The sequence below is a fragment of the Phlebotomus papatasi genome, chromosome 1, assembly GCF_024763615.1.
Source record: "Phlebotomus papatasi isolate M1 chromosome 1, Ppap_2.1, whole genome shotgun sequence".
In the NCBI taxonomy this organism is placed as follows: domain Eukaryota; kingdom Metazoa; phylum Arthropoda; class Insecta; order Diptera; family Psychodidae; genus Phlebotomus; species Phlebotomus papatasi.
In genome coordinates this window covers 27,614,861-27,627,331 of record NC_077222.1, presented here as the reverse complement: position 1 = coordinate 27,627,331, position 12,471 = coordinate 27,614,861, and the positions used below count along the sequence as shown (strand labels likewise).

At 33.5% G+C, this 12,471-nt stretch overlaps 1 protein-coding gene across 1 annotated transcript in view; it reads left to right on the top strand.

Annotated features, from left to right (window-relative positions):
• LOC129799567 (lysyl oxidase homolog 3) overlaps positions 1–12,471 on the top strand; it is a 68,556-nt gene that overhangs the window by 11,590 nt on the left and 44,495 nt on the right. The window contains exons 2-3 of the mRNA XM_055843587.1: positions 8,210–8,264; positions 8,506–8,597. Of these exons, the coding sequence (XP_055699562.1) occupies positions 8,210–8,264; positions 8,506–8,597 (147 nt within the window). The remainder of the gene's footprint in view (positions 1–8,209; positions 8,265–8,505; positions 8,598–12,471) is intronic.

Sequence of the window (12,471 nt, the reverse complement as noted above, 5' to 3'; positions counted from 1 at the left end):
TTATGAGAATTGTAAAGAACATTGCTCGAGAAATTTTTAAAAATATAGTTTTTAACGGGATTGGGCAAAAGTCGAATATTCTCAGGAGAAGGAATTATTGATTCCCAAGACATTGATGGTTTAATTATCTCTGCAGTTGGAGACATCTGCTCCACTGGTAAAGTTTGCACAAGAGGGAGATTTTCAGTAGAAACTGGACATTGCTCTCCATTTTGACAATAAAAAATTGCACGCCACCTACAATCTTGTCGAAAATCAATGTCCCATTCATCCCCGTTCAGGTGTCCCAAACATCCCCGTGTGTAGTTTTGGTATTTAAAACCTTTATAAAAACAAGAGCGTATAATCTTTGAAACTGTTATAAAATTATGTCCCCAGATTGCACTGCTAGCTAATGAGATAAAAAAGCTTTGATTATATATCGCTGATATAAAACACAAAGAGGAAAACTGAGACGTCAAAATATACAATTTTCATCAATCTTTAAAAAAGTGTTCATAGAATTAAAACAATAAAACTGAGGATATCCATTCTTTTAGTCAAGATACATCTTAATATTGCCTACGATTGAGTAGTGGTTAAATCCCATTTATTTAAAAATTTGTATAAGTCTTGCCCTCTGAAGTCGAATATTCTATTAAAAAATGCAGTGTTTGGTGTTAGCCCGTGTTTGAAGGTGCCCCAGTTTCCCCTATTCGTGATAGATTTTACTGTAATACATTTTTTTTTTGGATAAATTAGAAAATTCACATAATTTTGAAGTAGGGGAGACCGGGGAGGTTTGGGACAGGGGTAGTGTGGGACAAGGCGATTTTTTCAATTAATTTTTGAAATAAATGGGATTTAACCATTACTGTATCGTAGGCAATATTAAGATGTATCTTGACTAAAAGAATGGATATCCTCTGTTTTATTGTTTTAATTCTATAAACATTTTTTAAAAAAGTGATAAAAATCGTATGTTTTGACGTCTCAGTTTTCCTCTTTGTATTTTATATCAGCGATATATAATCAAAACTTTTTTATCTCATTAGGTAGCAGTGTAATCTGGGAAGATATTTTTATAAAAGTTTCAGAGATTATACGCTCTTGTTTTTTACATAAAGGTTTTAAATACCAAAACTACACGTGGGGATGTTTGGGACACCTGAAAGGGGATGAATGGGACATTGATTTTCGACAAGAATGTATGTGGTATGCAATTGTTTATTGTCAAAATGAAGAGTAATGCCCAGTTTCTACTGGAAATCTTCCTCTTGTGCAAATTTTATCGGTGCAGCAGATTTCTCTAACTACAGGGACAATTAAACCATCATTGTCTTGTGAATCAATAATTCCTTCTCAGAGGATATTCGATCTTTTCCCAATCTAGTTAAAAACTATTTTTTTCGAAAATTTCTCGAACAAGTTCTCCAGAAAAGGCAAGGCGAGAGCTAATTCAGAGAAATAATGAGAAAACAGGTACAATGCAGTTGTCGTAAAATCAAACAGGAATCCATCCATGAGTTCAAAACTAAGAGTTGCAAGAAAATCTACTCGCCTGAGGAATTTGATGATCATGATTGCAATATTTAGAATAAAAAAAAAGAAAAGAAAGGTAGATGGAAAATAAGAAGAAAATACTTTAAATAATTGATTGACAATACATGACTCTACTGTACAAATAAAATTGATATTAATTTCTAAGTGTAAATAAAAGATGAAACATTTTTATTTTTATCAGAAATATTTTTAATCTGGTATTTAAAATTAATTAACGTGTTCCAGTAATACAAATTATGCGAGAAAAAACGCGTCCCAAACATCACTTTTTGCGTCCCATACTGCCCCACATCGGGGAGGTTTGGGACAAAGCGTCAAGTAAAATGTTTTATCTTCTCCAAGAAAACTCAGTTGTTTTTCAAGTTCTATCGAGTACTTTTTATAAAGTCAATACCCATAAGTATCCTATAGACCGCATAAAATTGTAATACACTATCGTGGTTTTTTTGGAATAGTGTCTTAAAGCCAAAACATGAAAAAGTGTCCCAAACCTCCCCGGTCTCCCCTATATCAAATCTTATATCTGTCCATGTCCATTAAGAATTTTAATTAAGGATTTTTTTCTATATTAAATCTAAATTTTTCTGACGTTTTTTAAAATTTAATTTAAGGACACTTTTTGAAATATTGCAATATATTGCACCCCAAACATGTGTATATGAGAGCGAGCACATTTCAGGGTTATCATATTGGTATTCTCAGTCATTTTTTTTACTATCTTTCTTTTCACAAAATGTGTAAATGCTTGTAGGAACGTTACAAGGAATTGATTTATTTTGCGGTGCAACGACTTCTCGGAATGGGAACACCTCTGAAACTGAAAGTTTTGAATTGTTTTACTTCAGAATTTATCATCAGTATAATATTCCTGAGAACTACTTTAAATAATATATTTTAAATGTATTGCTCTTTGGAAATTGCAAAGGGCTAACTTTTAGTTCCAAATGCTCCAAGTAAGCTCTTGGTCGGATATAGCTCAAAATTTTTGTTACATTTTTCTTAATAGCTTTTTCTTTAATTGTGTCTTCGTGTTCTTTGATAAATTTCGAAGGTATTAGGGTAAGTGTGCCAAATTTCGACATAGTTGCATGCCAGCGTCAAAGTCTCAAATTTGAAATGTAATATTTTAAATTAAAATTTATTTTTTTATTCTTTCTTCTTAAAGAGTGTTGCTTGGAACCTTGTAAAGAGTTTATCGTCTTTATTTACTCTAAAAATCATTCTTAATACATTTTAAAATGAATAAAAATATAGACATAGCTTTAGTGCCCTATTTCAGCCACCTTCATTCTCATAGTTCCTTGCCCTTCGGGAATTCTTCCAATATCTTTTTCACGTCATCTCGTTTGTCGAAGCTATATTTTTTGTTATTCTTTGCATTGTATAATCTCTAGAGTACGTAAAATCTAAAAGTTCATGGAAATTCGAGGAACAAAAAAGGTGGCCAAAATTGCAAGCTGGCCGGAATTTGGCACACTTACCCTAGATGAAAAGTAAATTAGGGTCTAGAAGTTAGTCTCTTCTAATTCGAATAACCAATATTTAGTTGAAATAATGAGCAAAAGCAAAGGAATCACTTTCAACCTTTTCCATGGAAACATTTCTTTCCTTTTTTTCAATTGAAGTAAAGATTAACGCGAATTATATTATTACACTACTCACGGTATATTTTTCACATCGCAATGAAACACAAAGGGATTTTTCCCATGATTTTATATTTTTATTCATCGCAGAACTAGTGCAAAATTGCATAAGGGATGTGGGAGACGTTTTAATTGGGGCAGTTCCGAAATTGGGTTCGTTTATCCTATTTTAAATGGAACTGAGCTTTAATGTAATGTAACTTAGCTTCGTAGTTGGTTTTTCTAGTCAAACTATATGATGCCATAGTCCCAGTTCTGTTAAAAAATATGAGAAAAAAAAACTCTATTTCAAAGCTGCCCCAATTCAAAGGTGCTCCACTTCCTTCTAAGTTTTAACTTAATAGTTCATATAATCACTGAATATATGTATCACATTTTAAATAATTTTCTTTCATTAATTAAGGAAAACAAATGAAAATATTTATAATATTTTGAGTTTATAAAGTGAAATATTTTCTAGTAAATTCGCTAGCAAAGGTTTTTGTAGCTAAAATGTTGATAAAATGCTTTTATATATTATACTGACAGGGCGTATTGAGATAATAACTTTATCTTGGTAAATTGACAAAAATGTAGAATCTCTCCATTGCGAACAATTATGTCATGCCTAAAGGTTTTATGAAATATTCGCGTACTATATAAAATCACATTAGATTCATCATGAATAATGAACATTTTGGTGATGGAATTGCATTTTAATATATTATCATTTCTTATTTGTGCAAGTTGTGCTTTTGAAATTTTACCTTTGTTCAAAATGATTTGTGGAGAAGATATCAACAGAACGTCCTTTGCATGCAACGAAAGTTATTTTCCATAAATTCTACTGACAAAAATATAAGTCTAAAATGAATATTTGTATAAAATTTTGCGTTAAAATTAATTTAAAATGCATAATTTTCAAATATTGCAAAATTCTGCTCACGTTTTATGGAAGGAAGAAAGTTGTATTGAGTTGACAAAATTCCTCTTTATGTGAATTTTCTGACTATATGCTTTTGATTCTAAGCGTCAAGGTTACGGTGCTATCACACTAGGATTTTCATAATTTAATTTTAAATTCAATTGAGCCAATTGAGCATTAAGATTTCTAGCATTTACTTGAAAATTCTCACAGCCAAGACACATTTTGCAAGAAATTTGCTCAATTTTTAATAGTGCCGCGAAATTTTCGATTGTTAATGACTCCGAAAAATGTGTGATAATCCTTAAAATGTCCTATAAGTCACTGATTTGTTATGCAAAAAAAAAATCCCCAAAGCCAGAAGAAAGGGTTGTAGGCAAGGGGATCATGAAGAGATTCTCAGTCTTTTTGAAAATCTGTATGCAGATATCCCATCTGCGATTTCTTGACACAACAATTTCCTTCGAATTCCTTTGGAGGAACGCAGCAAATTACTCCCGACACTGAAACTTTACTCGCGTATAAGTTTATTCCTAATCTCTGTACTTATATTATTTTTTTAGACACAAATAATAAATAATTACGAGTGAATAAATTTAATAAGAACAATTTAGTACAAAAGGCTACCTGTTCAACTGCAATAAAAATTGAAATTTATGAGCAATTTTGATATTTTAATTTGCTGAATTCAAATTTAATTGAGCAACCACATTTATGCTATTTTAGCATGCTTAAACATGTTTTGGCGGGCCAAGTATTAGTTTATATCAATAAATAAGTGATAATCTATCAATTTAAATGATTTTTAATGCCAAATAACGCATAATTAATCTGAAAATTAAATTGAATTTACAAATTGGAAAAAATCCTACTGTGACTTAAAACTCCTACTGTGAACCTTAATTCCTTAATTCCTACTGTGAACTCAAAACTTAATTTTTTAAATCAATTTTTCTTGAAGACTAATACACTGATTTAATAGAAATTTGGAATACTTTTTCTAAAAAAGATTCAATTCAATTAATTTAATACCTAATTAAGACTTAGTATTAACTTAGTTTAATACTTCAATTAAGAACGTTTAATTTTTATTAAATGATTCTGTCAATGGACTATTTAAAATATTATAAATTACGTCGAAAATTGCTTTTTTTATGAGGCAGGTAACCCGGGGAACCTATACGCTTTCAGGGAACCTGAAGAATTCATACATTTTTCTGGTCACTCAGGGAACTTACAAAGAATCTATAAAATATTCAGGGAATTTTCAGGGAACCTACAGGAAACCCGGGAAACCCATACTTTTTCTTTATAGGGAATTTGAAGAATTCACGCGAAACCGAGGGAACCCATCCAGTATTTTCTGGAAACCCGAAGAACTCACAACACTGAGAGAAATCCGAAAAAGTTAAAATAAAATTCCGGAAATGTTAATTTTACCCTGCAGTATTGATCCAAAATCAGTGTAAATAGTACCCTTTTTAGGTGTATTTAGGTTTAAAGTTACCCTTTTTCCATTAAAAAATTTTGATATATTTTTACACCTAAAAAGTGTTAAAGTTGTAAGGAAAAAAAATAATCGCACCCTTTTTTTCTCACTGAAGGAACCTACAGGTAACCCGGGGAATACATAAATTTTTCAGGAACTCGAGGATCTCATGGAAATCCGGGGGAATCCATTGATTTTTTCTAGGCACTCGAGGAATTTACAAGGATCCTATACATTTTTAAGGGAACTCATGGAGAACCTACATATAACCTAGGGAACCTATACATTTTCATGCACTCGAAGAACTCATGGGAAACCGGGGGAACAAATTTATTTCGTTTTTTTTGGAACTTGAGGAACTCAAGTTATCCTATAAAATTTGCAGGGGATTTACGGGTAACCTAAAGGCAACCCGAGGAACCCATACACTTTTCAGGGACATGAGTTGACGGAAAACCGGGGAAACACATACATTTTTCAGGGACTCGAGGAGCTCACGGAAAACCGGGGGAATCCATTGATTTTTTCTGGGATCTCGAGGAATTTACGAGGAACCTGAGGAAATTACGGGAAATCAGGGGAACCCATTCATTTTTCATAGGCAACCCGAAAAACTTGCGAGAACCCAGGGGAACCTATTCATTTTTTTTGTGGAAACTCGAGGAATTCACGAGGATCCTATGCATTTCTCAGGAATTTTACAAGATAACCCGGGGAACCCATAGATTTTTCTGAGAAAATGAGGAACTCACGGAAAACCAGGGGAACTCATTCGATCATATCTTTTCTAGAAACTTGAAGAACTTACAAGGAACCTATACATTTTTCAAGAAATTTACAGGGAACCGACATGAAACCTGGGGAACCCATACGTTTTTCAGGGACTCGAGGTCTAATTTGGTCTTATCATTATTTTGATTATAATTATGTTTAGTCGTCTCTGGGATGGAGTAGTTTCTAGCAGTCAAAGTTTTATTCTAAGATTAAATTATTGTTACATTAGACTATCTTTTATCTCTGTAAGCGGGAACCTATAAATGCCACACGGACTAAAAGCCCTGGACATTGCGACTGGTTAGTTTATTGTACCGATGCCCTTTGTTTTATAGAGCTCTATTTTGGTGGTTTTAATGAAAGACAATATAAATCTTCAGGTTAGGAGAATTTAATGGGGGAAGCGGGGTAAAAAGAATCACCCAGAGACTTATATGGACTTCAACCGATAACTTGATCCAAATAGAGAAACACAAGATTTCGACCTGGTTCTTCTCTTCCCTTATTCTTCAACCAACGCTTTGAAGCGGGATGGCTCCTGCCTCAGGTATGAAAATTGGTGGGAAAAAGGTGTCAGGGAATTCTCTCTCTATCACTTTTACAATTATGGATGATGTTCACATGAAGGTGGTCAGATTGGGTGAAGGTGGTCATATTCAGTATGACCACCTTCATGTGCACATCGTCTTTAATTATAAAAGTGATAGAGAAAGAAATCCCTGACACCCTTTTCCCATCAATTTTAATACCTGAGAAAGGAGTCATCCTGCTCCGAAACGTTGGTTAAAGGATAAAGGAGGAGACGAACCGGGTCGAAATTCCGTGTTTCTGTATTTGCATCACTCACAGGCATCCTCTGCTGTATCCCAAATGCTGGACAATAGCACAGGATGTTAATATTATCCTCTTTGTCTTTCAGATAATATCGGAAAATCTTATCTGTGATAAAGCCTATTCTTTTTAAATGGAACTAAAACATTGTCAAATTTTTATAATCTACACTGGGAAAAAAGAGGCTACGATTAACTTTTTTCGTCACAACTTTAACACTTTTCGGGTGTAAGAATATATCAACATTTTTAGTGTTAGTTTTACACCTTTTGAGGGTAAAATAAACATGAAAAGGGTAACTTTAACCCGTAATATACCTAAAAAGGGTAATATTTACACAGATTTCGGATCAATACTGCAGGGTAAAATTAACATTTTCGGAATGTTATTTTGACTTTTTCGGATTTCCCTCAGTGTATGTTTAAAATTCAAAATAATTAAGTCCAGTTAATTTCTTCAGTGTATTGTCTGTTTGAAAATACAAAGCATATTTTACTCGGGTGCATGAAAGTTTTTACCCATTTCTTTTAAAGAAGAAAGCATTAAAAAATTAATTTTCTCATTGGTCGTGATAGGGGATGTTGGCATGGTTCGCACAGAGTGAACCTTCAAACAATGCAAATTTTCTCTTTGTTTGCAAAGAGCTAGTTCGTCATTTCTTAACCATATGATAGATCATTATTAAGCTCATGAAACGAGATGAGAAATGATACGTCAGCTCTTTGCAAACAAAGAGAAAATTCGCATCGTTTGAAGTTTCACTCTGTGCGAACCATACCTACATTCCCCTACTAACCAATACTAATCCGCTTTTCCTTATTATTAAAATCATAATCAACATAAAATTAATTGTTTCAGTGAAAGTGGCGAAAAGGGATGAGTTCACCCTATTGATCTTATTCACAGCCTACAACACTGTCACATTCCTTTATCACTCCGATTTCGATTAAAAGTTTTCCCGCTACTCAAAGGAAATCGTGAGAATAATCATGTAATTAAATTGCAATATTCTCCCTCTGTTCATAGGCAATGTGGAAATCCTCCACCGTGGAAGATGGGGAGCTGTCTGCGATGATGAATGGTAATTTTCCTCAATACGCTAATTTGAATTTGATCACCCACATTTCCTCTCCTTCAGAAAGAAATCACTCAAACTGGAGTAAAGTCAGTGAAAAGTGAATGTGCGGAAAGAAAATAAATTAACACTTAGTTTCTTTCTTATTTTCATGTGACTCTCGCGGGATGGTGTCCTCCGCCTCGAAATAAAAAAAAAAATAACAAAAATCTGGTGTGTTTGCCCTCTGTGCGGTGCTGAAAAACAGGGATTCAAATGAAGCAAAAGTTGTTTGTCAGCAGCTTGGATTTTCCGGCCATGTCAGGCCAACTCATAGTGGCTATTTTGGCGCAGCAAGAAGTTAGTTTTGATGTAACACCCTCGCCCTCTTGAGCACCCTCCGGCACCCCCATTCAACATCAAGATTTTGCCTAATTAATCCAATGGTATAACCGAACAACAAACACTCCACGGTCTATTTCCGTGGTCATTGACTTTATCCCTCGAGGGGCTTTAGTATAGCATGAATAGAGAAATGATTTTACTCACCTGATAATTATTTATACCGTATCGAATTTTTTACCATTAGAATATTTTCAATTAACAGAATTGATATCACGCGCAGATTTTTCTTCATTTATAATCCAATCCGGAAAAGAAAATAAAAGTAATAAAATTTAACCATCATTTTTCGTGATTTTGTTCCAAATAATAAAAAAAATAAGGTAAAATTTTGGTAAAGCATGCAAACCAGAAATTTGGACTCTCTCTCAATTGGGCATTTGGGGCAAAATGTCATCCTGTTTATCGATAGATTTGGGCGTCAAAGCCTTTGTAAATTCCACAAAAAGCGCTCAATTATAAAGAATCACGATAAAATAGGAAGAACTACAATGAATTTGAGTGAATTAGCTTGATATTTAAACGTGAAAATTGTCAACAAAATTTTTCACCCGATTGAAAAAGAGCCGATTGAATGAGAGTCTACTGTAAGCCTTTGAATGTCGTGAACTTTTGAATATTTGAATATGTTTCTTTTTTTAAGCAAAAAAATCTATTCTTATATTTTTTCTTTACTCTTAATCCTATTTTACTTTATTGTAAAAAGCATAGAATTTCTGCCTTAGAAAAAAAGATAAAATATTGCAATATTAAAAGGCTGATAACGGTTTAAAAGCTGACAACCTTTAATTTATTAGAGAAAGATTTTTCAGGACAATCTGTCCTTCCGCTGAGCGTCGGAAACCTAGCTCAGGTACACCACTGTCGGCTATCCCTTTGTACAATAATTTAATTTATTAGGGGAAAGTGTTCTGCCTTTGAATGCGGCAGCCCTTGAATGTTTCAATTTTTCTCTTATTTGTTAAAGCAAAAATTCTATTTTGTGAACTGTAGTTAATATTATTAACTATTTTCTGTTAACTTCGATTAACAAAATGGAATTTTAGATTTGGAAAATAAGAAAAAAATTGAAGCATTCAAAGGCTGCCGCATTCAAAGGCGGAACACTTTCCTCTAATTTTTTAAATTTATTTTATTAAGTAACTTGAAAATATATTTACAGAGATTTTTTCGAAGTCTAAAATAGTTTTTTTCTGGAATGTTATGTTTTTTGGAAATCCATATTTAACATTAAAGACGATGAGTACAAAAAAAAATTGGCTTAGAAGATTTTCTAGTAGCTAATTAGAAGCAAATACAATTTATGTTGTTGCAGGAAAATATTTTTAGGTTCACCGGTGACCAAATCGTTCTTAAAAGGCTAAACCTTTTATTTACGTCAAAATTGGCCCACCTCCCCTAAGACTAAATATCTACACAGAAAAAAATATTTTGTAAAAATGTTCGTAAATGCTTGTGAATCATATAACCCACAAACAAGTTCGTAAAAGTTTGAACATTTTTCACAAATATTGCTCGTAACATGATCGTTTCACGAACATTTTTTGTACTTTTACAAACATTTGTTCGTAAATATTCGTAAACACACAAAAAATGTTCGTAAAATTTTGTCATTTGTTCGTAAATGTTCGCCAGGCAAACAAAAATTTACAAACAAATGACAAAATTTTACGAACATTTTTTGTGTGTTTACGAATATTTACGAACAAATGTTTGTAAAAGTACAAAAAATGTTCGTGAAACAATCATGTTACGAGCAATATTTGTGAAAAATGTTCAAACTTTTACGAACTTGTTTGTGGGTTATACGTTTCACGAGCATTTCGTAACTCCAACATAGGAATACACAAACGTTTACGAACATTTTTACAAAATATTTTTTTTTCTGTGTAGTCAGAATCTGTAGGAAACATGGGAAAAAGGGGTGGCAAATGGTCCCAGGCTTTGCGAAGTGCACGGACTTGTGTCTTAAGCTGTCTATACATTAGGAGAAAATTTCATCAATATTTGCAATAAATATTTAATATTGATGAAAATTGCCTACACATTAGCAAAACATATGGACATGAATTTGGATTATTGAAGAAAATTTGTCTAATGTGGAGGCAATTTTCAATATTCGTTTCAATATGGATGACTTTTCTTCCATATTGTCTTTCAATATTGTTTACCCCTACACATTGAGACAAATATCATCAATATTATTCTTCCATAATATTATTGAAGTGGAATATGGAAGAAATTGTCGATATCAAGTTCATTAGATATTTTCTTCAATATATTAATTTTCGTTTTCACGCAAATTCGAATATTTTGTGTTGCAGAATATTCGAAAAATGTTATTTGTCGATTTTGGTGCAAGTTCAAAAAGAAAAAAAGTGTGTTTCAGGGAATGTGACTTCCTAGTGGAATTTACCCCAGTTTTGGTGAAAGTTTTTGTTCAGATATAAATTGGGGGTAAATTGAGAATCTGGACATGAATTGAGGCTTCTGAGACAAAGCAGATCTCAATCCCAGCATCCAGCTGGAGAACAGATCAAGATAAAGAATTGAATTGGGATGGAAGTGAGACATTCTATTGCATTAGCAGGTCCCGTGAGTTTTTTAGTTGGAACACAACCCGTGGATCTCTTCAATATAAACCTGAACACTGGCTGACAGACAAGGAAAATATCAAGGAATAGATAAGGCGCGAGATCTTATCAAGCAAAGAGACTGAGAGCCACAGTTGAAGTGACACAATATTGGAAAAAAGAAAGAGATTTTTGTTTATTTTTTTGTTAATTTTATTTTTTTAATAAAAAAATTTTAAATAAAAAAGTCTTCACAATTTTATACATACAATAATTTTTTGTTTCACTGAGATTTTTCTGTACTTCTGGAGCAGAGTCGTATCCATAATCTGACTGCAACTCCCTTCTGTGAATCTCAGGAAGAGCTTCTGAGTGTATCCATGAACCTTTGGGCAGCAGAAGCACTTACAAGTCAGAACAGTCCCTGCTTGTGAATATATATAATCCAACAGCCGGATATGAGGGTCCCTCAACTTCTAAATGAAGAGAATGTTTATTGGATGTGGAACTAAAGACATCCGGATGTATTTAAACCACCAACTGTTGGATCCTGCATCCCACTGGCACTTTCTACAGTGTTATCAGGGACAACTTCGCAGTCTTTGCATCATCAGGGTGATCAAGGATAACTTCTCAGCCGAGGCTGGACTCATAGCAGCCACATGTCCCTCAGATGCTTCATCAGGGAAAAACTTCGCGTTTTTTCATCATCAGGACGATGTGGGCTAACTTCTCAGCCGACACTGAACTCGCAGCATCCACCCGTCCGGCTCCGGCAGCTGCTGTCAGATTGTTACAATCTTCGGTTTTCAGCACTTCAATACCTCCATCAAGGAAACTGAGCACAGCTAGCAAATCCCTCCTGCTGCTGAATTTTCCTGCTGCTGTACACTTTTCAGAAATTTATTTTGAGCAAAGTTTGAGGTTATGTTTTATGTCTCGAAGTTCTGAAAAACTTTATTGTCGTCCGGATATGTGTCGGATCATTTTGGAAATTGGAATATGGTATTAAATAACTCTACAGTGATGCACAAGAGGTTTACTACCATTAATTAAAAAAAAACGAGTGAAAACTTCTAGTAAAACTTGGTTGAATCCCACTACAAAAAACATCTCTCGAAAACACTTCTCCTTCGCACTTTTGGACAATTTTCCACTAATATTCACTAAACACTATCTCAATGAACTTCAACAAACACTTTCTACGCTTTTCCAGCAGCCAAATAATAAATTTTCACGAAAAATAATCTCAAGCCGCA